Raw genomic sequence first — 25,080 nt, 5'->3', positions numbered from 1 at the left:
GGATTTGAACTGCTGACCTTTTGGTTAGCAGCCTGAGCTCTTAACTACTGCACCACTAGGGCCCCCCAAAGAAGGACAGAGTTGTTTAATTTTCTTTTGCTTTAGTTACTTAAGGCAGTAAGCACACTTCACCTGTATTATCAGATAAAAAAAAACATATTTTATACTTTCATACATTGAATGATTATTCTCAAAGTCCAGGGAATCACTAAATTTATAAAATTAAGTTTTTCCCAGGAGAGAATGACTAAGAGAAAATTTAATTAATTCATAGACTTGACTAAATGGAATTGTTATGCTCTTTTTACTGATTATTAAATAAGGCCTGGCTTAAACATTCCATGCCCTAAATAGCGATTTAGTTCCTGCCATAAAACTGAGACTCTTGCTCTGCACTATTGCTGTTTCAATGCCGATATTTCTATTTTAAACCATTCGTGACCTCTTCTTTGTCTCCAGAGTCATGTACCTTGACTCAGATGTACTGTACATTATGCAATCTAACAACTTCGAAAGGAGGTATTTCCTGGTGGAAATCTCCACAGGAAGGCATCCTGTTTTGCAACTAATGAGACCCAGAGATAGGAAGGTTAGTTATAACCCCTTCCCATTTGAAAGGCAGATGACAGCTAATTAACAGACTTCAATGACTTGTCCCATGAAACTGGTAGTACATACTGTTTTAATAAGACCCTTTATTTTCTTCCCCAGGTCCCTTTCCCTGACTTTAATTTGTTTCTTTTCATATCTAGCAAAGTGAATAGAGATGCTTGATAGTAGAATATAGTGAAAAAAAATGCTTGGGAAAATGTTCCACAGTAAATAAAGATTTCAGACTATTTCCACGAGAGGCTTTCACCCCTTAATTCATAAGCTTTAGGAAGATGCTCAGAGTCTCACCGAGTCACAGGGTAAGGGAGAAAGTCTGATTCCATCTTTCCCAAACCCCCTCCCATCCTTCTCCCTTCAATCAGAGCCAAATTCTTTTACATCAAAGCCACTATAAAAATAAACCAAAATCTTGAGCTCTGATCAATTCATCTTGTCTTCACCTTAACTTGAAAAAAGAAAAAACCTCAAGGAGCAAAACACAACATGGTTTTGTAATAGTTACCAGGGACCTTGGTCTAGGTATGTGTGTAGAATAGCATTTGTGGCAGAGGTAAGGGAGGGGGAGGCCAGGTGGTTTATATTATAAAAATAACATTCTGACCCACCATGTGCATGAAACGTTTCTTTCAGTTGACAGGAACTGGTGAGTTTTCTCTGAAAATTGGACTCCCAGACCAGCCCCCTCCCCCATACCTAGCAAAGATCCCCCTTCCCAGCACACGCAGAGCTCCAAATTGTTCCCAATGTACTTGCACCCAACCTGACCTATGGAGAAAGAGACATGATATTAACTTGGGTGACTGAGTTTCAACCCTTTTTTTGCTGTTGCCCTTTTTCACATCACCATCTGGAAGGAAAAAACAAGCTAATATATTCACAATTAGATAAATTGGAACACATGCAAATGTTCACGCTTAGGCCAGGGCAGTCAAGGTCTTAAAGAACTGCAAAGGGTATAATTAGCAGCAAGGCCTGGTTTGTGGTGTTCTTTGTGCTGAAGGCTTGCTGTCAGGATGAAACGGAGGTGTTGGTGACACTGACCAGAGCTGGCAGGCGGTACACATGCACGCTGCAAGTCACTTGCTGAGACTCGGACTCTGAGATGCAAAAGCAAAACAATCCCAACCACCTGAATGACAGACTTAACCGCCTAAAGGATTTGGGCAGGAATTCTCACCTCTCCCAGAATCAATTTATTTGGTTTTGCCACCTGCAAACTCCCAGCTTGGGGGCCCCCTTGGGTACGATGTGCTATTGAACACATGCCACCTAAATAACTCTGCCCTGCCCTTGACCCCAGGGAGGATGCCATCTTCAGCTTTGAGTTCACATGTAGATACAATCTGTCGCATTTGCTATCACATTATTGTTCTTGCTCAAAAAAAAAAACAAACAAAACTCTATGGTATAGACCATCTTTCAACCCCTAGGCTGCCATTGGTAGACATAGAGTAAAAGTGTACCTAACTTGTTTTTATACATTTTGGATCTGCAGACCTTTTTTTTCTCTATGTCTTTAAAGCACATGTATGAATTATTCTAGAAAGTCTGTTGTTTATTTAAGATGATGAAAAGTACCTTCTCAGTGTCACTCCCCGTACTTCCCTAAAGGCAGCACTGTTGTTAGGATGTCTATACAGTAAAGTCTTGGGATCCAGAAACAACTATCCGGCCCATGTATCCTATCCATTTTCTAATGGAAAGAATGGGAAAAATATTAAATCAAATGAGGGCTACCAGCAAAGTTACCCTCAGAGTCTAAACTTTGTCAACTTGGCTAAAGGTGTTTCTATGAACGGTAACACACCAATAAGCAGTTTTAAAGCATTCCATAAATAATTCACAATAAAGTTAATTTCTTATTAGGCATTTCTATTTATAACATGTATATGTCTACCAGAATTTATTTCAATTAATTCAAGAATTTCTGTCCATCCCAAAACACTGACTAGCGACTATTTTATTTCAGGACAACCTGTTGGCCCACCAATTAATCTTGGTTGGATCTTGACTTGTACAGTATGACAATTCAGAGAATTATCACGGAAGAAAGAAAAACTGCTTAACAAGAAAGTAATATTCAGGCCTCTCAGTTAAATCAATGATGTTTATGGTATTACTTTTTCTTATTCTTTAGAACTATCATAAAGGATTTTTTTTCTTTTGCAACCTGAATTCTGCTCTCCTTGACTCTTGGATAGAAACATTTTCTCAAATGAGAAATTAGCCCTTTTGATGTTAGTAGAGGTGGATTTACCATGAAGCTAATGAAGCTTTGACAGTTCCAAGTGTGACCCTTCCAAGTCACAATGCCAAAGGTTTTCATAATTTTTTTTCTTAAACCGGCCCCTAAATTGTGTAAACTCCAGGCTCCACAAACCTGGTTCTTCCCCTTGCAAGTTAGAAATGAGACAGGGCGGTGACAAAAGGCTAGAGCAATGTTTCTCTAATAGTGGTCCTAGGTCTACTTGCTTCAGAATCACCTGGAAGGCTTGTTAAATACAGATCCTGCACCAGGATCCATGTGAAGAGATTCTGATTCATTAGGTCAGGTTGGGGAGTGGAAATGGGCATGCATAACAAATTCTCTGGGTGATTTCACTATGAACCCTAAAGTTTTTAAACCATTGGTCCAGACTTCTGTCCAAGTCTTGGCAATGATCTTCAAATGTACCTATGGACTACTGGTGACTACAGTCCAAAATAAAATACACAGCCAGAATGAGCTAGTCTTGAAGGAATTTCTTATCCAGTGGAGCTGGGGAACTTTAGTTTGAATGAGTTTTACATTTGAAGAGTTACCAAACACTTCTTAAAATTATTGAGCAATTTTATGTGGTGGAATCCCAAATTTTATTTACCCCAGGCTAAAGCAAGAAGTCACTTCCAACCAGAAAGGAGAAGCTTCCTATATCTGATCTTCTTGTCTAGGCATAGCTGACCTTTCTCTCTCCTTCGCCTAGGTGACTTTACTATGAACCCTAGAGCCCAGATAGTGGAAAGCATCAAAAGGGGAACCATAGGAAGGAAGAGGATATTAAGATAATTTTCCGAACATTCCTCTCCTCCTGCAGCACAGTTTCTTGCCCGACTGTACTATTTCCTTCTTGGCCTTTTCTCCTAAATGAGGCTCATTTGTCATGCAGGGATAGGCAGAGATACTCTATATACTCTTATGTCAAAATGACCCATGGAATATCAAATTTGGAGCTTTGGCTAAATAAAGTACTACACTGATTTGGGGAACGTTGTAGGACATTAACTAGATTATGGATCCTCTCTATTCCAAGGTAGATGACCATTTCTGTGAAGAGCAGAATAGCATAGTTAAAAATATGGGCTCTCAAGTCAGACAGACCTGGGTTTCAATCTTGTTTTGGTCGCTTTTTACGTTGTATGTCTTTGGGATATGTAACCTCATTAAGCCTCTGTTTCCTCACCTGTCAAATAAGGATAATAAAACCAACCTCATAGGATTGTTGTAATAATTAAGTGTGATAATAAACATAAAGTGTCTAGCACAGGGCCAAGCACATAGTGTCAGCAGTGATGATTACTATTATTGAGTGCTCTCTCGAGGGTGTACTGAGAGCATTCCTAATTATCTGATGCCAGCAAAGCTTTTGTATTATTTATTGTTGTTGTTGTTAGTTGCCGTTGAGTTGACTCCAACTCATGGAGACCTTAAGTATAACAGAATGAAATGTTGCCCGGTACTGCACCATCTTCGTGATTATTAGTAAGTTTGAGTCCATTGTTGCTGCTTTGTGTCAGTGCCTTCCAACCTAGGGTCTCATCTTCCAACACAATATCAGAGAGTCTTCTATTGTGATCCGTAAGTTTTACTGGCTAATTTTCATAAGGAGATTTCCAGGCCTTCCTTCCCAGTCTATCTTGGTCTGGAAGCTCTGCTGAAACCTGTCCACCATGAGTTACCTTGGTGGTATTTAAAATACTGGTGGCATTGCTTCCAGCATCATAGCAACATGCAAACCACCACAGTATGACAAACTGACAGGTAGTGGACTTATCTATAGCTGTGTAACAAATTGCCTCTAAACCTAGCAACTTTAAAGAAAAAAGAAAAAAGAAAAACACAGACACATTTATTGCCTCACACAGTGCCTGAGGTCAGCAATCTGGAAGCTGTTCAGTTGGGTAGTTCTGGCTCAGTCTCCCATGAGGTTGCAATCAGCTGGGGCTGCAGTCTTGTGGAGGCTTGATTGAGTCAGAAGATCAGCTTCCAATCTCAGATGGGTGCTGGCAGAAAGTTTCAGTTCTTTTCCTTGTGGGCATTTCCATAGAGCTGCTCACAACCTGGCAGCTGACTCTCCTCAGAACAAGTGATCCAAGGAGAAAGTAGGCACAACCAAAACGGAAGCCAGTGTCTTTTATAACCTAATAACAGAAGTGAGAAACCATCACTTTGACCATGTTCTATTGGCCACACAGACCAACCCTGGAACAGTGTTGGAGGGGAGTCCCCTCAGGGGACTACACCAGGGTGTAAATGCCAGGAGGCAGGCATCATTGGGGGCTCCACTGGAGGTGGGTACCACAGCCTTTCAATAGCTTTCCTAAGCAACGCCACAGACATTCTTAATATTATTTTCTTTAATTTTAAATTACAGCCAGGAGGCTTTGAAATGATTAGAGTGGTTTTTAATCTATCAGCAAATGAAAGGCATCTGAGCATCAGGATAAATGTCTGGGTGAGGTCTGCTAGCCACTTAGAAAGCATGTGGCTCCACATGCCTCAGAAATCCACAGCTGACTTCAGTAAAATCTCAACTATTAAATATTCCAGCTGTGCACTTTCACAGAATGCAAAGGACAGAAATTGTCTCTTTATATTAACGAGTCAGATTGGTTAGCAGATAAGGCATGGTTTACAAATCTGTCTTTACGATTGGGGCCTGGCTGGAAAAAAAAGCCAGGAAAAACCATACAACCTGGGGAGTCTAATTCTAGCAGGAAGTTGCTTTGAAATAACATCATACTTCATTCACTCCCCAACTGATGTCTTTGACAGCCGGTTTGGGCACATCAATAAAATGTCTTGTCACTTGCCGTATTTTATTTTCTTGCAGGATTCCCCACAGTTTGACGTTACATTAACACCAACAGTGCCTGTTGTTATAGCAGCATCCACACTGATTTAGAGATGCCACGTAGATCGCTATCCGGCTAAATTTCTTGCCCAAGTACAGGTTCATATTGTTTGAGAGGTCCCATGAAAAGATCCCTAAAGAAAAATATGCAGACCTTGCTAGCTTGGATTTGTTCCTCAAGAATTTGGAAGAAAGCGGCTGGTTAACATTACATAGACATTCTGAAGTACTTGTCTCGCAGAAATGCAAAAACAATAGCAAGAAAAGCCCTTTGATGATTCAGAATTTATTTTATTTTATGTACTTATTAATTGGTACACCTTCTCTCCCATTTTAACCAAAAATTCTGGAAATTGAAACAATAAAATAAGTAAAGACATGTGTCTGCATTAAACATCTTGATATTGGTTAAGTCTCCATAGTCCTTTTTAATGCTTTCTCGATATAAGGCTCTTTCTGTTCTCTCAGCCAGGCAGCACTTTGATCTCCAAAGTAGTGCCATTTGGTTGTAAATACATGTGGGTGCCTTTGATCTAGTACTTAGCTGGTCTTATTTAAAATAGATAGCTTCTTTTATCTAAGTAGTGTTTACTAGGTCTCTCTCTATGAAAGATGGTTTAAATCGCTATTATTTAGATAGAAAGTTACATAAAATTTCTTGAGAGTGTCCGGATCTGAATCTAATTCTCTAAATTCTAAAACCCCAAAGGCTCTATTACAGATTTAGAAAAGCCAAATTCCTATTAAAACATTGCTCCTACAGATGTCAGGTTATACTTGCAAAAATTTGCTTGCTTTCAATGGGGGACTGATTTTCTAAAGAATAGTAAACATATCCTACGCTCAGGCAAAAAGTAATCTCAGAGTATCCGAACTCAATGGCCAATTATCCCTCAAAATTCAGGTATTATGTATTTTTATATTACTAGGTTATACATACTGTTGTTGTTAGGTGCCATCGAGTTGATTCTGACTCATAGAGACCCCATGTGACAGAGTAGAACCGCCCCATAGGGTTTCCTAGGCTGAAATCTTTATAGGAGTAAATCGCCAGGTCTTGTCTCCCATGGAGCTGCTGGCGGGTTTGAACCAGTGACTTTTCAGTTAGCAGCCGAGCGCTTAACCATTGTGCCATCAGGGCTCCTTTATACATACTATACAAAGTATATTGAAATGGGACTCTTTTGCTTAAGGATAAGAAGTGTTTATCTTTAATTCTCTTCTTTAAGAGGATTTCTTGAGCATTATGTCAGATGCTTTTTGTGACTTTTGTTTGAGTTTCCCAGGCTTCATTCGTTCCTTCAACAAAGTGTATGCCAGGCGCAGGGGACATGAAATGACTAAGTCACAGATTCTACCACTAATGAGCTCACAGCCTGGGGGCCGTGGGGCACAGCACTAGCAGGCAATTATACTGCAGTGTGGTAAGTGTCCCCATGGACAGTGATCCTCCCAGCCTGGCCTTGGGAGTGGTCAGGGAAAGCTTCCTGGAAGAGGGAGAATCTGAGTGTAAGTGGAAGACTGCTGACTCAGAACTCAGGCTTCCTTAAATTCCCACCCAAGTCCATAATGCAAAACCAACCTATCTGCCCAGACCCCTGGCTTAACACAGCTGGCCTAAACCTTGGGAGAACTCTAAACCTTGAACGGCTTTGCTGCCTGAAACTACCCAACACCTTCTTGCTTGCCATTCAACACGGAGGAGAAAACCCCAAACTATTTTTCATGTACATTTTAGAACTTTAGCTCCATTCTTCATGTAAAGCAGATATTGGAAATCTCTCATCTGTAGTAGGTTAAAACAGTTCCTCCTGCTTGTAATTGTTCTGTTTGTTAGATGCCTCATAGATGTTCTTTCATTCTCCTCGGCGTCATCTTCTCGCCCTTTCGGAAATCTTGTAATTACTTCATCCACGCGATAAGCTGTACGAGCACCTCCAAGCGCTGACCCTGGGTTTGGGCAATTGACTATATGGCAACTGGTTACTGTTCTACAAGGCTGAAGACAGAAAATCAAGGAGGCCTGCAGCCTGGCCTCAGGGGACTCAAACTGGGTTTGTGGAGATGGAGAGGAGAGGCAGGCCCCTGGAGGACCCAAGGCACAAGTTTGGAGTGTTCCTGGGACAGTGCAGAAAGTCAACAAGGGGCAGATGGGAGAAGTTGGAGGATGTGCTGAAAGCAAACGGGAGGGGTTGGCTTTCTCCTGTTGGTGATTCAGAGCCTTTTGAAGACTGTGAAACTGAAAATGAAGCATGATCTTTGGTACTTTTTCTTGTTTCAAATCAGTCACCAAGCTTTACCGATTCTGAGAATCACGCATTGTAGTTAGAGGATGCCTTGGAGGTGAGAGGGTCTGGCCTCCTTGTTTGTCCATGAGGAAATAAGCCCCCAAAGTCCAGACAACCCAATAGCAGAGTCAGGAGCGCCTGGCTGCCCCATTGACCAGGACCCTGGCCTGGGCTTCTCCACCTGGGGCTTGTCCCCCATTAGGATCCCTGGAGCAGGCCCTTGTTGTTAGGTGCTGTTGAGTTGGTTCCAACTCATAGTGACCCCGTGTACAACAGAACAAAACATTGCCTGGTCCTGAGCCACCCTCACAATCATTGCTGTGTTTGGGCCCTAGAACTCTAGGAAGTTGGCTCTGGGGTCCTCCCACAGATGTGGGTTCCAAAGTCAGTCAGGTTCTCATAGGGTTTCACCCCTGTTATCTGGACACCTAGAGCCCATGTTGAGGCAAAACTTGAAGAGAAGGATTTGTTAGTTGAAAAAAAAAGAGGGCAGAAAAGAATCAGGTTACACTGAGCAGACCCATGTGAGAACGGGGAAGCCAGCGAGGAGGACAGAGAATGACATTGCATTTGGGAAACTTGAACCTTTTTTAAATGAGTTATTAATCATAGGCAGCCTATTGACCAGGACCTGGGCCTGGGCCCTTAACTCTGGGAAGGTCATCTGGCCAGGGGAGAAGAGGTGACCAAGGTGTATATGGATAAGCCACATGGCACTCAATCCGAGTATGGGAATGGAAAGTTTGACAGAGGAAAGAAAGTTCAGGGCTTCTTACATTAATAAGGACTGTTAAGGCTGCAAGTGACAGAAAGCCAGTGTAAGTTGGGTTAAGGGAAAGGGGTAAAATATGGGTTCACATAATGGAGAAATACAACACTGTTGCACTTTGGACTCAACTGGATTCAGATAATCAAATGAAGTTGCCAGTATCAAGAGATAACCCATCCCTTGGCTCTGCTTTCCTCTGTATTTCATCATTGTGGGGCAACCTCTTCCCTTGTTATTGCAAGATGGCTCCAGTTGCTCCAGCAACCTACCTGAAAGCATGTCTCTTTTTCAAAATCTCCAGCAAAAATCCGAGGAAAGGCTGGATTAGGTCAAGTGCTTGCCCTGAACCAGTCACTGTAGATGAAGGAATGAGGTGCTGATTGGCCGGGCTATAGGCACTTGTCCATCTCAGAGCCGGGCATGGAGTATGTCCCACCCAAACCGCATGGACTGAGAGCAAGGTGGAGAGGGTGGTCTTCAAGAAAATCAGGGAACCATTATTAGAAGGAAGGTGGGGAATAAATGCTGCAAAAGCAAAACAGCAGATATCCATAACATTTGGGGAGGATCTTCTCTCTGATAGCAACTGCAGCACCCTTGCACTAACCTGAAGGGAAAAAAAAGTGTTAGACTAGGGCGTTTGTGTGTGATAGAAAACTCACAGTGTTACTGTGTGCCAGGTATTCTCAGAGCTTTATCTATATTAACTAATTGATCCTAACCTTAACCCTGTGACAAAGGGACTACTATTATTCCCATTTTACAGAGGAGGAAAATCAGAAAATTGAGGCACAGAAAGATTAATTAACTTGCCCAAGGTTTTACAGCTAGGCAATGCCAAGCAGTCTCACTCCAGGACCTGTGTTCTTAATCATTGTATTACAAGTCTTCTCCTTTCGCTGATTTTCTTCTTATTTACTTTTTTTCCCTCTAGGATAGAATTTGAGGAAGGCATTAATAATGAATGTAAATCACCGAGCACACAATCGTAGCCATTATTACTTTTATTATTACTTATTCACAGTGTAAACAAAGCCTCTGGTACATGGTACACATTCAATGACTGTGAAATAAAACAAAAAGCAATTGAAGACCAACCAAGACATTTGCAGGAGCCCGAGAGCTGAAAGAAAATGTGCATGATCTTCAGGGGGATTAGTAGTCTGTATGGAAGAGTAGTCCCAGACAACAAATGTATGAATAGAAATGTCCAGAGACCCATTGATGCAAGGATGAGATGGTGAGATGCTGAATCCTTTAATGACTCCTTTTCTTCTTCCCTTCTCAAGTGCTGCTTAAGTAGAGCGGAGGCCAGACGAGATGCAGCTAAAGTGGCCCTGATCAACTCTCTCTTCAATGAGCTGCCCTCCCGCAGGATCACCAAAGAATTCATTATGGAAAGTGTTCAGGAAGCAGTTGCCTCCACCAGCGTAAGTACCCACAAGGGAAGGGAAGAGCTGGTACACGGAATATACTGACTGAGACACTTGAACTTTGGGAGATGCTAAAGTGAGCAAAGTTTAAGAATCATGAAAGTCTAATTTTCACCCATTAACTCATTCATTTTCAGCAAAAAGAATGCTTGGATTAGAAATGATGAAACTGGAGCTGGTACCCAATTCCCAATCTCAGTAACATTCTTTAGCTTTCTTGGATCACAATATATCAAGCCTTAAATCAAAGTAGATGATTTGATTTGAGCCACCTCGATTTGCTTATTTGAATGTTGTTTTTTTTTTTTTATGTCAACATTTTTTAAAAAAATTATTTATTTTGTTGTTGTTGAGAATATACACAGCAAAATATACACCAATTCAACAGTTTCTAAGTGTACAATTTAGTGACATTGATTACATTGTTCGAGTTGTGCAACCATTCTCACCCTCCTTTTCTGAGTTGTTCCTCCCTCATTAACATAAAATCACTGCCCCCTAAGGCTACTGTCTAATCTTTGAAGTTGTTGTCAATTTGATCCCATATAGATAGTTCTTAATGATCAAGGCAGACATTTTTTTAGATTGTTTTTTGAGGAACATCGATTCTTTTAGGACCCAATGACCCATGCAACTGAATACTGCTTTAATCTAACTGACAAACTAGGTCAGTTTTTCCCAAACTTGATTCATCATAAAAATCATCTGAGGTGCCTATGAAAAATGCCAATTTCTCAGCCAGCATGAAGGCCTACAATCTGTATTTTTAAGAAAACCCTGATTGGCACCCATAATGCACCTTTTCTGCTTGATTATAAGGAAAGGTTTCTGTCCAAATATATGTTAGCTGTTAGCATTCTCATAGTTAATATAAATTATTTCTTTCAGAGAACTTTGAAAATTTCTGTAATGGACACAATTAAGTGCAAAATGCATTAAGAACAAAAAACCCTATCTCAGAAATTTAGTTAGGACGTTTTCACAAAAACCCAAAAGTTAGATTATTTGCCCCATGAATTATCTGGAACTCCTTACCCATGTTACTTCCAAACCTGAAGCCATAAAAGAGGCTCTGGGTCCCCACCTGTGGCTTTCATACAGCCCAGGCACGTGTCTCACTGTGTGCCTCCAAGGGCAGATGTGGCATCACAAAGGGATTAGCTACCTCTGGCTTTGCCTTTAGCATGGATAAACCTCAGGGCCCACGCTGCTTACCACATTTAAGATTTTCCTTCTTTATTTCTTTATACCAGTTGCCGTTGAGTCAATTCAGACTCATGGTAACCGCAGGTGTATCGGAGTAGAATTGTGCTCCACAGGGTTTTCAGTGGCTGATTTCTTTGGAAGTAGATCAACAGGCCTTTCTTTCCAGGTGCCTCTGGGATGGGTTTGAATCACCAAACTTTTGGTTAGCAGCCGAGCTCTTAACTGTGTGCACCACCCAGAGACTCCTCTCTTCTCCTTAGTCTAACTAAAAAGATTCTGTCATTCTGGAGAAGCTGCAGATAACGAAGGAGGCCCTATAAGACCAGCAATGACCTTTTTTGTTCCTTTTCTCCTCATAAATGCGTTTATCACTTTGAGGAGAGATAAGGGAAGGGGCAGGGGAAGGAGAGTGATTGACGAGGCAGGGAGTTGTCAGGAAGCCAGCTCTGTTTTATATCGGGTCTGAGGATGAAAGGAAGCCTTCATTTTCTAGCCCTGTAAATTTCAAGTGCCTTTGAGGAACAGAAGTTAGGAAAATGATGCCTGATTTATATAGGTGTGGAATTTACTCAGGAGCAAGGAGGGGCTCTCAGTGTAAATGTAATTTATCTTTTTTTTTTTTTTTTCATGGAAGTTTCTTAAAGAGAATATATATGGCTTTCAGGCTTTTGGATGGATTTCCCCTGGGATTTTTAAAAAGCCAACATAAATATTTCAGCAGCAGTGTGTTAATGTTATTGCATTCAAAAGCTATAAATTTGCTGCTATCTGATGCTGGCAGTTGTTTGTTCAGTCTCATGAAGTCGGCATGGCCCACCTTTCCAGGAATCCAAGGCCATGGGATGTGGAACAGTAAGCTAGAGCTAACTGGCCCGAATGCCATTCAAAGCTCCTTTTAGGTTTTTTACCACCACTCCCTCCAACCAAAGTGAAAGAGAATTTCGTTTCTACCCATCACCCACCCACCTTGTTTCCTAAAGATTAAGTGGTCCAGGATGAAAAAACATAAGCCAAGATTCATGTCTCTAGCCCAAACAGCAGTGTATTATAAAAAACTCTCATTAAGAATTGTGGCAGTAAAATATGAATGATTCATACAACCAGAGAATTCTTCCCATGGCAGTTACATAATCTGGTTATCATCAGAGCCAGATCAGGGTCTTGTGATTTCAATAGCCAATGAAGATAGGCTTGGAGGGCAACCACACAAATCTTAATGCCACCGCCAACAAAAACCGTGTGCAATATGGGGATTTCTGCACCTCATGCACAGTTACCACTCATCTGTCAGTGGGGGCTTGTGTGTTGCTATGATGCTGCACAGGTTTCAGTGGAGCTTCCAGACTAAGATGAACTAGGAAGAAAGGCCTGGTGATCTATTTCTGAAATCAACCAATAAAGACCCTATGGATCACAATGGTCCAATCCACAACCTATTACGGAAAGGCACAGGACTAGGCAGTGTTTTGTCTCATTGCACGTGAAGTCATCATGAGTCAGGGGCCAGCTTGATTGCAGCTAACAACTCCTGAATAATTATTCTTTTAGCAAGTATATAATCAGTCAGCATTCTACTAAAAAACTAGATTCAAACTGATAACAGAACCTTCTTACTCTGAACCTTGGTGAGATTAACAATTTTATCTAAAATCAGCTGGAGACTTGGTTGTAGAGTGGATACCTGCAGGGTTAGCACAGTAGTAGAAGACTCACTGTGCAGCCATAGAATTAATTCACGACTACCCAAGAAGGGGAAGAAAAATCAGTAAGGTTTTCCTTTTCTGCTTTCCTTTCCAAGGGCACCTTAGATGATGCTGATGACCCAAGCACCAGCATTGGGGCCTATCACTACATGTTGGAGTCAAACATGGGGAAGACCATGCTGGAATTTCAGGTACCTGACATCCCGCCACATATTCATTTGATTTTCCAAACCAGAAGCCTGGGAGAAGTAGTCACTCTTATCACTAACATCTGCTCTTCCAATAACCTACTTTTTTCTTTTGGTCCTAAGCATCTTGGTCATTTTAATTTAAAACTCCCAGAAACTAGCGCAATACCTCAGTAGGCTAAAGCAAACAAGCAAACAAGGTACAATCTTTGCTTTTATGAAGGGGAGTGGATTAGGCAGGGCTCTCCCAGAGTACCATAACCAGTAGGAGATACATATTTACAGATTTATTTCAAGGAATTGGCTCATGCAATTGTAGGGCAGTCCAGCAAGCTGGAAACGCAGCCAGGGTTTTATTCCACAGTCTTGAGGCAGAGTTTCTTCTTCCTCAATGAAACCTCAGTTTTACTCTTAAGGCCCTCAGCTGACTGGATGAGTCCCACCCAGACTATGGAGAACAAGCTCTTTTACCTCAAATCAACTGGCTGTACATATTAATCACATCTACAAAATACCTCCGCAGCAACACCTGGATTTGTGTTTGATTGATTTACAGCCCTGTAAACCTTATAGGGTAGTTCTACTCTATCCTACAGGGTCGCTGAGTCAGAAATTGACTCAATGGCAATGTGTTTTTGTTTATAGCTCAGCTGCAGGAGAAAGATGTAGCAGTCTGCTTCTGTAAAGATTACAGCCTTGGAAACCCTATAGGGCAGTTCTACTCTGTCCTGTAGGGTCACTATAGGTCAGAATTGACTCGATGGCAATGAGTTTGGTTTGGTTTGGATACTCTTAGCTAAATTGCTATGTTGTGGTTGTTGGGTGTCATCTAGTCGAGTCTGACTCACAGCAAACACGTATGATGGAGAACTGCCCCATAGGGTTTTCTTGGCTATAATTTTTATGGAAGCTGACTGCCAGCTCTCTCTCCTGAGGAGCGGCTGGGTGGGTTGAAACCACCAACCTTTCAGTTAGCAGCCGAGCACTTCACTGTTGCGCTGAATTACCATAAACCAAAAACCCACTGCCATCAAGTCAATTCTGACTCATAGCAACCCCATATGACAGAGTAGAACTGCCCAAAAGGGCTTTCTTGGCTGGCTGTAATCTTTACAAAAGCAGACTGCCACATTTTTCTCCCTCAGAGCAGCAGGTGGGTTCAAACCACTGACCTTTCCCGGTCAGCAGCTAAGCACTTAACCACTGTGCCACCAGGGCTCCTTTCCAAATTGTCATGTTGTTGTTGTTGTTGTTAGGTGCCGTCAAGTTGTTTCCGATGCATAGTGACCCTATGTACAACACAAGGAAACACTGCCCAGTCCTGTGCCATCCTCACATTTGTTGCCATGCTTAAGCCCATTGTTGCAGCCACTGTGTCAGTCCATATTGTTGAGAGTCTTCCTCTTTTTCACTGGCCCTCTATTTTACCAAGTGTGATATCCTTCTCCAGGGATTGATCCCTCCTAATAACATGTCCAAAGTATGTGAGGCATAGTCTCGCCATCATTGCTTCTAAGGAGCATGCCGGTTGTACTTTTTCCAAGACAGATTTGTTCATTCTTTTGGCAGTCCATGGTATATTCAATATTCTTTGCCAACACAATTCAAAGGCATCAATTCTTCTTCAGTCTTCCTTATTCATTGTCCAGCTTTCACATGCATATGAGGCCATTGAAAACACCATGGCTTGGGTCAGGTGCACCTTAGTCTTGAAGGTGACATCTTTGCTTTTTAACACTTTAAAGAGGTCTTTTGCTGCAGATTTACCTGATGCAATGCATCTTTTGATTTCTTGCCTGTTGGTTCCATGGATGTTGATTGTGGATCCAAGTAAAATGAAATTCTTGACAACTTGAATCTTTTCTCCGTTTATCATGATGCTGCTTATTTGTCCAGTTGTGAGGATTTTTGTTTTCTTTATGTTGAAGTGTAATCCATACTGAAGGCTGTGGTCTTTGATCTTCAACAGTAAGTGCTTCAAGTCCTCCTCACTTTCAGCAAGCAAGGTTGTGTCATCTGCATAATGCAGGTTGTTAATGTTGTTCATAAGTCTTCCTCCAATCCCGAGTAAAAGGGAGTAAGACTTAAATCTAAGAAATAAGTGAAGAATACTGTCTTATGACTAGCTTTTCATTGCAAAGTTCCCCTTAAACCAAATGAAACAGATTTATATGGTGGTTGTGATCCATTTCATAGCGTTTTTGTGAGACTTAAATAAGATGACATTTATATGGCATCTAGTACAATGCTTCCCCCAAGGAGGAACCACATTTACTTTAATTCCTCCTTCCCTCAAAAGACTATTGTACTTCTTTTATTATAGATTGAATGTTGCCCGCCCCAGGATACAGTAGCTTGTGTGTGATTTAGTAGCTATTTACAGAAAATCAAGAATGATTTTGAATGTGTTTGGGTGTCTGCCAAAGATGGGCAAGGTGAGATTTTAAAAAATCTTAAAATTCCTTTCAAGTACTATGAAAGGATCTACTCAATCTCCTTTTGGTAATACACGCAGTCCCCAGGTTACGAACAAGATCCGTTCCTAAGTCTGTCTTTAATTCAAATTTGTAGGAACAGGTACACATGGTTCTTATTTAGCATCAGTTAGTCAAATGTTTACCTTAGTCTACAGTATATATCTTACCTTTCTGTGCACATAAAACACTTAGGAAACACTCCCAAACCACACTGTATTTTCATGAGCATCACGAAGTAGTGTGTACGTTAGTTAGTACAAACCATTGTATGTATTTAACTCAAATTTTTAATCTAATATGCTTCATGGCAGTCCTTTCTTAAGTACGAGTTGTCCACAAGTCAGACGTTTGTAACCTGGGGACTGCCTGTACTTTAATTGCCTTGCTAAGGGTTGTGTGCTTTCTGTGTGGTTTGAGTGAAATAATAATTTGAATCATACTGTGGAAAAGCTTCATAAATTCTCGAAAACAAAGCTGAGTGCAGGAATGGGGGAGGGGGATGGGGGAGGGGGCAAAGGAAGAGGAAGCCATGAGGGCAGGGAAAATCCACCCCACCCCCGGTACGGATCTGGCAACCCAGCAGAAGAGTGATGGAGCACATCTTTCCTTCTTCCGCCAGCTCTAGGTTGCCTGCTGGGACCCAGCACATTCTTTAATGGCCTGGGTTAAACCCATCAGCTCTCGTCTGCACATAATGGGAAATGACCACAGACCTGGGCTCTTTCTATAGCCAACACAGCAATTCAGTTCCCCTGGTGGGTAATAGATGTGGGTTTATATCTAGCTATGGACCACTGTGTACAGTATAAAAACAAAGCGGGTGCCTCCCGACTGCCCGCAGGCTTTCAAGGGGGCCGTCACCCAGCCAGGCTCACAAGGAAACATGATAGGCCTCTACCTATCTTCACATCGTGTGAGGCAAGCTGGGATGCCTGTTTTGACGTCGCCTTGCCGTAAAGAAAATGGCAAGAAGTCTGGAGGGAGGGACGGCAGGGCAGCACCAGTCCTTGAGTCTTGTCAAGGTCACATTCTAGGCAGACTTTGACTGAAGCTTGTTAATATGTTTCTTCTGAAGCCTAATGCAATCCAAGCCAGAGCTGTTTATTTACATCCTTGCTAAATTCTCCAGGTCGCCTTTTAAAACCTCATCCCATAAACAAATTTCCTCTTAAATCGATTCTCTTGGGTGGGGTGATGGTGCCCACCTGTTTTTCAAGTTCTAGATTTACAGTGTTTGTTTTTCTTGTTTCTGATGAAGCACAGAGCCAAGCCAGCCATGCAGAGGTAGCTCCAGAGAGAAGCTATGTGCATTTTCTCCCAATAAAGTAGCTGAAAAGCCAAACATTGTTTCTAATAGAGGCCACCCCAGGAAGCACTGTTCTGACAGAGCCCAGTTGCTGGTGGTTTAAATTGAAGGAATGACAAAATGAACCAACAAAGCAATTAGGATGAAGGTGGCAACTGCCATCTTCCCAGAAGAGAAAGAAAACACAGCTTGATTTTGCATTCGATTTTAAATTTACTTGACTGACCAGGAACAGCTACATAATTTGCGGGGCCCAGTGCAATATGAAAATGCAGGGCCCCTTGTGAAAAAAATTAAGAATTTCAAGAGAGCAATAGCAGAACATTAATCCAAGTGAGGGGCCCTCTGTGACAGCACAGATTGAATGCCCATGAAGCCAGCCTGTCCCTGATACAGACCCATGAGAGGGCCTGGACTCGGGTGAGGGGAGTGAGGTGCTCACCTTGTGCACAAAATTTAAGGGGACACCAAAAGCCTCAGTCAAGATAAACCAGATTTTACTGCAGTACTTTTTAAAGTTGTGACTGTTGTTAGGTGTCATCAAGTCAATTTTGACTCATCACGATCCCATATGACAGAGTAGAACTGCCCCATAGGGTTTTCTAGGCTGTAATCTACACTGGAGGAGCCCTAGTGGCGCAGTGGTTAAGTGCTCCGCTGCTAACTGAAAGGCTGGTTGTTCGAGGAGAAAGATGTGGCAGTCTACTTCCAGCCTTGGAAACTTTTATGGGGCAGTTCTACTCTGTCTTGTAGGGTGACTATGAGTTGGAATCAAGTCGACCACAACAAGCTTGGTTTTGGATTTTAATCTTTAGGGGAGCAGATCTCCTACAGAGCCATTGGGTGAGTTCAAACCACCAACCTTTCAGTTAGCAGCTGAGCACTTAACTGTGTGTCATCAGGGCTCCTATATCAAAATTAAAACAAAAAAAGAAAATCCATGATGAACAAAGTACCAAAATTTAAAATAAAGACATGGTTTTAAATAAAAGACCTTGCACTTGTACGGCTCACCTCCCATAACTTAAATTTTGCATCCAGGACAACTGCCTCCCTTGCCTCACCCCAGCCCCGGCCCAACCTATGAGGCCAGCTTTTTGTTCTTCCGTCCGTTCAGACAGACTTTCCAGTCTTCTAGATCAGCCCACACAGCAAACAACACAGCACAAAAGGCTCAGTGAGGAGTAAGAGGCCTCACTGAGCAGACAAGTAACTTCATTTAGAATGACAGGGGTTCTCCCGGTATAGAGAGGTATTGTAAAAACCAAGCAGCAATGAATCACGGTGAAAACCAGTCACGGTTGAGTTGATGCCTACTCGTCGTGGCCCATGTGCGTCAGAGTATGTGGTAGGCCCGTGTGTGTCAGAATAGAACTGTGCTCCCTAGGGTTTTCAATGACTGATCTTTCAGAAGTAGATTGCCAGGCCTTTCTTCTGAGTCGTCTTGGCATGGACTCAAATTTCTAATCTTTCAATTAGCAGCCAAGCCCGTTAACCATTTGTACTAGCCAGGCATTCCTAATCATAGTGAAATGAGAAAGCAATTCCTTACAGAAGTCCACAGCAGCCCTCTCCTTTGCAGTCTGCAGTTGATTTGAGGATTTCCGATGGAATCGATTAGAGGCAAGGAAGGATTTCCTGGAGCTGAGTTGAGAGTTCATACAGATTTGGGAAGATTTGAAGACAGTGAATTTGGTCTTCTGAGGGAAAATGAAGAAGAGGGACAGGAAGTACATGGAAATATTTAAATATATTTTACATAATGATGGGGAAATTAATATTTCTCAAGAGGAGGACAAGAACTTGATCTAGAAATAGTGTAAGAAAGTGGAAAGAAAGGTATCTTCCCTAGGGAGTTTAGAAGCAAGAGCAACACTGAAGTAGCTGCTGAAAACTGCTTAATTAATGCTGGAACAGGAGTTTAGGCAAGCCAGAGCAGAGGAAGAGGATGATACCCTCCTGGGGCAAAAACAGGTAAGGTTTCTCTGGGGAGTTTTTGAGAGATGTAAGGTGTTGAGAGGTGTGAGAAAGGTTTCTGGTTCTGTTCTCAGCAGAACTGTGGAGTATACAGCCTTAGGGGGCATCCCTGGGTAGTGCAAAGGGTTAAGTGCTTGTCTACTAGCTGAAAGGTGGTGGGTTTGAATCCACCCGGAGGGGCCTCGGAAGATAGGCCTAGCAATCAGCTTCTCAAAGGTCATAGCCTGGAAAACACTATGAAGCGGTTTAACTCTGCACATATGAGGTCACCATGAGTCGGAATCTACTCCACAGCAAACAACAACAGTTTTAGGGGTGTTGCTGGATAGAATGACAAAACTTTATCTGCAAGGTGGGTGGGGCTTGTGTGTGACTTCGAATGATAGCCAGAAGGAAGACACTGGCAAAGAAATGTGTGTTACTAAGGCAACGCTAATCAGTGGATAGGATCCAGGAGTGGGAATTGCTTGAAGAGCCCTATTGTTTCTCAAACTGGCCTGCAGAGACTCCAGGGCAAGGCCAAGAGGGGTATTGAAAGCCACAAAATAAATCCAGTATATCTTCCTGGGTTGTCAATTTTACAAGAAGATTTTGGGAAAATTAGCAGGAGTGGGGATAATATTTATTTTCTCTTTTTAAAAATGGATATATCATAGAGTAGAATACAAAATTCAAATGGATTCTTAACATAAAACATGAAACTAAAAGGAATTTCTTATTTGCAAACATCTGCCCTCTTCTAACACCTTAGAAACTGTTTCCATCAGTACGTCAAGAGCCTTCCTACTCATTTTTATGACTGCAAAGTATTGGGTGAGGTAGATTTGGTGTAAGTCCCTGGATGGCCCAAATGGTTAAACACTTGACTACTAACTGAAAGGTTGTTAGTTCCAACCTACTCAGAGGTGCCTCAGAAGAAAAGCTACAAAAGCTCTGCTTCCAAAAGCTCACAGCCTTGAAAACTCTATGGAGCACAGTTCTACTCTGCCACGTATGGGATCGCCATGACTTGGAATCGATTCCATGGCAACTGGTTAAGTTTGGTGGTACTGGTGGAGGTGGGGGTAGCAGAATAAATCTACCTTCCTCAGCCACTAGGGTTACTTTGGGGAAAAAAGGTTGAGAAGCACAGCACTGAGAGCAATATTTGGTTTACTGAACAAAACACCAGCATTTTCCCAAATCATCATGTTGATGTGACAGAGTGAAAATCTGGATGGGGTAGGAAGAAGTGGAGGAAACAGGTCATGCGACCCTCGGAAGAGGGTGGGTCTCCATTTAGGACAGAGGGAGAAGTCATGGATGTGGCAACTATGAGTGGGTTTTAATTTCAATACAAACTTTATTGCCCATATCTTAAGGCATTTTCTTGACTGACTTTATATACTTTGAAGTATTTTACAGTTTCTGTAGGTTGTCTATTACATATTTCTCTCTTTACTTGGGGGCTTTTAAATTTTGAAATATTTAAATTTTTTTCTTTAATACATAATATAGTTAACTGATATGGAACTCAGAAGGTGCAAAAGAATGTCAGATGACTCTCTCCATCCCACCCCTGCCCCCAGACATTCCTTTCCCCTTCTCAGAGGCAAGTAATGTTCTGAGATTCTTTTGTATCTTGCCAGGACTACTCTAGGCATGTACAAGCCTAGAATATGTATATAGGGTGGGATGCGCTATTCTTTTTTACTGAAATAGTAGCACATAATACACACTGTTGTTCACCTAGCGTTTTTAAAAAAATATTAATAAACGTTAGAGATTGCTTATATCAGAACCTAGAGAGCATTCTCATCCTTTCTTTATAACTACAAAGTATTCAGTAGTGTGGATGTATTGCACTTTATTTAGCCGTTCACCTAAAAATCAGCATTTAAGATGCTCCCAGTCTCAGACAGTTTCAAAAATTGATGTGATAAATAACCTTGTCTGTACATTATTTCTCACATGTGCTGGTATGGGTAATGTCTAACTTCTTGGATGTAGAATTGTTAAGAGTATATATATTTTTAATGTTGAAAGATATCTGTTAATTATTTAGTCATTTTATTGTGCAAGTATGATTACAGCAGGGGAGGGGAGGGAGAATGCTCCACAAGGCTGCGGACTCTGGTTTGAAGAGTTCTAGCATGTTCTGACCATATTGTGTATTCTCTTTCCCTGAGAGATTTTGGAATCAGTTACTCAACTCTCCCTGAGAGACTTTCTTTCACGTTTCTGCTTTTGAGACCTATGACAGGTGTTTGGGTTTTGTAGGAGCTGATGACCATTTTTCAACTCTTGCACTGGAATGGAAGCCTAAAAGCCCTTCGTGAAACAAAGTGTTCTCGACAGGTGAGATTTCCAACCCAAACCAGGTTTGTGTTATACGGACTAAGCAGCTGGCTTGTCGTTCTCTTTGGGGAGCCCCTATATTCAGATTTTTCTCCATTTAAATTTGGCATCTTATTTATTGAGTCAGAGTAGAGGGCACCATGAAAAAATATATACAACAATCTAGTTGAGTCAGGGACTGGCCGTATACACACACTAAGGAGAATCTTGAGTGGGCATAGGACTAATTCAGATACCTGAAGTGACTGCCAGAATGGAGGGATTTTCAGACAGACATAATTTTTGAGTCAAATGCTGAATCTACTCTACGCACCCACCCTATTACACAGAATTCGAATCTGTTCCCTCTTACACCTTCAAGCAGAAAGAAACCTGAGAATGCATAGCTTCTGAAGCCGCCTCACTGAAGAGAGGTAAAGTTGTTTGTAGCAACCCTCACCAAAAGATCCCAAGGGACAAAAGAAATTATCATACAGGTGAACAGGCTGGCAATCAATGCAATTTTTTCATTTGTAAATTTCTTCCTTATTTTTAGGAGATAGCGTATACTATTTCTTTGTTACCTGTGAGAAGCATCCTTCTCCCCCTTTTTTTAATGGCAAAGACAAAATCCCGTCCTGTATTTAACAGTTTTCACCTACTATCCTCAAAAATTTATTCTTCCTTTCCCCACTGCTAGAATTTGAAAGACAGTAGTTTATTTTCAAGAATTTCCTAACCGTCATTTGTCTGAGGAACAAAGCCTCTGCTAGTCATCAGGATGAGGGTGCATGTGAGCATCTGCTAGGCGCTGCAGCCCCAGGAGTTTTTAGTTGTTCTTTGCTTAGAAAGTCTGGCTTTCAAAATGTCAAGGATGGCAAAGAAATGAGTAGCCGACAATGGCTTTGGCTTTTTTTTTTCCTTTTCCTTTGATTTTATAAAAAGCCTTTCAAATATGCCCGGTTGGTTATAAACACTTTTCCATGATTGTTTTTAATTTGTTAAGGTCATAAATAAATACCATATGTCCTTGAAAATAAAAATAAGCAACACATCTACTCTACACGATCTTCTTAAAGCGTATCCATCAAACCTATATATGGTGTTAGCAACATATTTGCGTTTGTTTTACATGAGAATTGTCAGGTAGTGACTAATTTTTTTTTAATTATTTGCAGACATAAGAGGAAATGTACCATGAGGGTGCCATTGTTATATCAATGACAATAATGTCTATATTCCGTAATACATTTTTTAAGTTCTTTCTGTAGTTACTGTGAGCCATTTGGACTGTGTGAGCTAACAACAGCAGCTCGTAAGTTGGCGCTACTGGTTTCTAAGTCTTCTCATGAGGTACCCTTGACTGAAAGCTTCCTGCTTATTAGGCTTCTGCAATGAGTGTAACCAAAACCAATCCTGCCCACGTCCCTCGTCCCTCGGTGTAGCTGTTTCCCTCTCTCTATCTCGCCAGGAGATAATTCTGGGCAGAACTGTTCAATGACTAAATGAGGTAATATTCATGCTAGTTGTTATGGGAATGTATTTTCAAAGGAAATTTGTACTTTCCAGCAAGGTGACAGCTTTGTTTTGTGAACATTCTTGAGTCATTCCTGGTGGTTGTGTTTTCAATCAACTCGTACCAGCTTACCCCATCATTTAGTTTTAAGAAGTATGGCTTCAGTTTGTAAACATCAAAATCCCTGGGTGATGCAAACAGCACTCAGAGGTGCCTCCCAGAAGAAAGGGTTGGCAATCTGCTTCTGAAAATCAGCTATTAAAAACCCTGTGGAGCACAGTTCTACTCTGACACACATGAGGTCTCCGTGAACCGCAATCGACTTGACGGCAATTGGTTTTATTGGTTTGTAAACATCAGAGAGACTTGTTGTTGTTGTTAGGTCCTATTGTTCAGCCACTGTGTCAGTCCATCTCACTGAGGGTCTTCCTCTTTCTCACTGATCTGCTTTACCCAGCATGATGTCCTTCTCCAGGGACTGATCCCTCCTGATAACATGTCCAAAGTTATGTGAGCTGTAGCCTCATCATCCGTGCTTCTAAGGAGCATTCTGGTTGTACTTTTTCCAAGACAGATTTGTTCATTCTTTTGGCAGTCCATGGTATATTCACTATTAGACTTGGTTGTTGGTAAAACCCTGATGGATGGGTATGTGGAGGCAAAGAAACGTCATGGAAGGCTGTGGGTATGGTGCCTTTGTTGTTCTCTATTTACACTCTGGACTTTGTCTCTTTATTCCTAGGAAGTCATCTCCTACTATTCCCAGTATTCCCTAGATGAAAAGATGCGCAGCCACATGGCTCTGGACTGGATCATGAAGGAGCGAGAGTCTCCAGGAATCCTCTCTCAAGAGCTGCGAATGGCCCTGAGAGAGTTGGAGGAAGCCAGGAAGGCAGGACAAGAACTACGGTTTTACAAAGAAAAGAAAGAAATCCTGAGCTTAGCCCTAACTCAGATCTACAATGACCCTGACACGTCCTCACCCAGTGATGACCAGCTGAGCCTCACTGCCCTGTGTGGCTATCACTAGCAAAGCTTAGCGAGGTCCCAGGTGCCCCAAGGATGGCAGAGGCTGGACACTAACATTAGGAAGCTCATGGAAGGAGGTCATCTGAAGCTTTAATACCTATAGCTACTACCTGAAGGCTGTACTAATCCTCCCCACACATTCCATTCACGGAATCTTAGAGTAGTAGGTCTCTTATACAAGGCCATGTAGTCAACATCCCACCCGATATGATTTTTCCACCACACTGTCAATAGTTCACTCTCAAGAGTTCCACCTCAGACTGAAAGGATGGAGACAGGATTACGTGAAAATATTTTCCTGACTTGGCTCCAACCTAAAGCCTGGTTGAAATGTGCCTTGCTAGATTATATATGTTGTTTCAAAGAATGGACCAGAGCAGCATCCCCCAAAAGAACAGTAGCCAGGACCGAGGGAAGAAGCATGATAGCAATTTTAACAATCCTTGGGATTAAATAAATGATATAGATTGTTTTGAAAAACATACAAGGGTCAGAGTCTCTTCCTAAACTTTGTAAACTAAGCAATAGCTTACGTTCTACTAGGTATTATCCAAAACTATGGTGGGATTTTTATCTGGATATCGAACTATCAGAAATCTTGAAGTGGTAATAGTATGAGAATACTAGATAACCTTAATGATGCTTAAAATACCATGAATTAATATATTTTTTTTAAATTCACACTTTTCCATAATGGCGATAAATGTCACCTCACTCTTATTCCCCAAGAAGAATCAATACCCAATTTTTATGAGTCCTGCAATCAATCATATTCATTTTTAATTTGTATATAGATCATTTGAACTGATTTGTTTTCACTTTTGCCACCACAGACACATATCTATAATGGAAAAAATTACAGGGATTTTTAAAGCTTAAGACATTTTGAAAAATCATTAGCATGTAACAAACAGTGCTTGCATTTGATTGGTTTCTCAAGAGTTAGTGAAGGAATCTTTAGGTTCAAGACAATAAATCAACAGATCAAATGTAGTGTCATTATTAAGTTTAGAGTTTCTGTAATCTTTAAAGAGACATAATATTGCCACTTCTATTTGAAAATGGCTTGGGTCAATATCAACTAGGAAATCAAAAATAAACACAAACTAAATTTTAGTTAATTCCTGGTCACTCAATTTAAAGAATGGC

The 25,080-nt window shown here is 41.5% G+C and overlaps 1 protein-coding gene across 1 annotated transcript in view; it reads left to right on the top strand.

Annotated features, from left to right (window-relative positions):
- LIX1 (limb and CNS expressed 1) overlaps window positions 1-24,096 on the top strand; it is a 52,185-nt gene extending 28,089 nt beyond the window's left edge. Inside the window, exons 3-6 of the mRNA XM_004375045.1 lie at window positions 10,070-10,210; window positions 13,218-13,313; window positions 21,330-21,407; window positions 23,645-24,096. Coding sequence (XP_004375102.1) covers window positions 10,070-10,210; window positions 13,218-13,313; window positions 21,330-21,407; window positions 23,645-23,932 — 603 coding nt within the window. The 3' untranslated portion in view covers window positions 23,933-24,096. The remainder of the gene's footprint in view (window positions 1-10,069; window positions 10,211-13,217; window positions 13,314-21,329; window positions 21,408-23,644) is intronic.
- Window positions 24,097-25,080: the final 984 nt, after the last annotated feature.

Source organism: Trichechus manatus, unplaced genomic scaffold (assembly GCF_000243295.1).
Source record: "Trichechus manatus latirostris isolate Lorelei unplaced genomic scaffold, TriManLat1.0 scaffold00032, whole genome shotgun sequence".
NCBI classification, from domain to species: Eukaryota; Metazoa; Chordata; class Mammalia; order Sirenia; family Trichechidae; genus Trichechus; species Trichechus manatus.
This window is presented reverse-complemented; position numbering and strand designations above follow the sequence as displayed.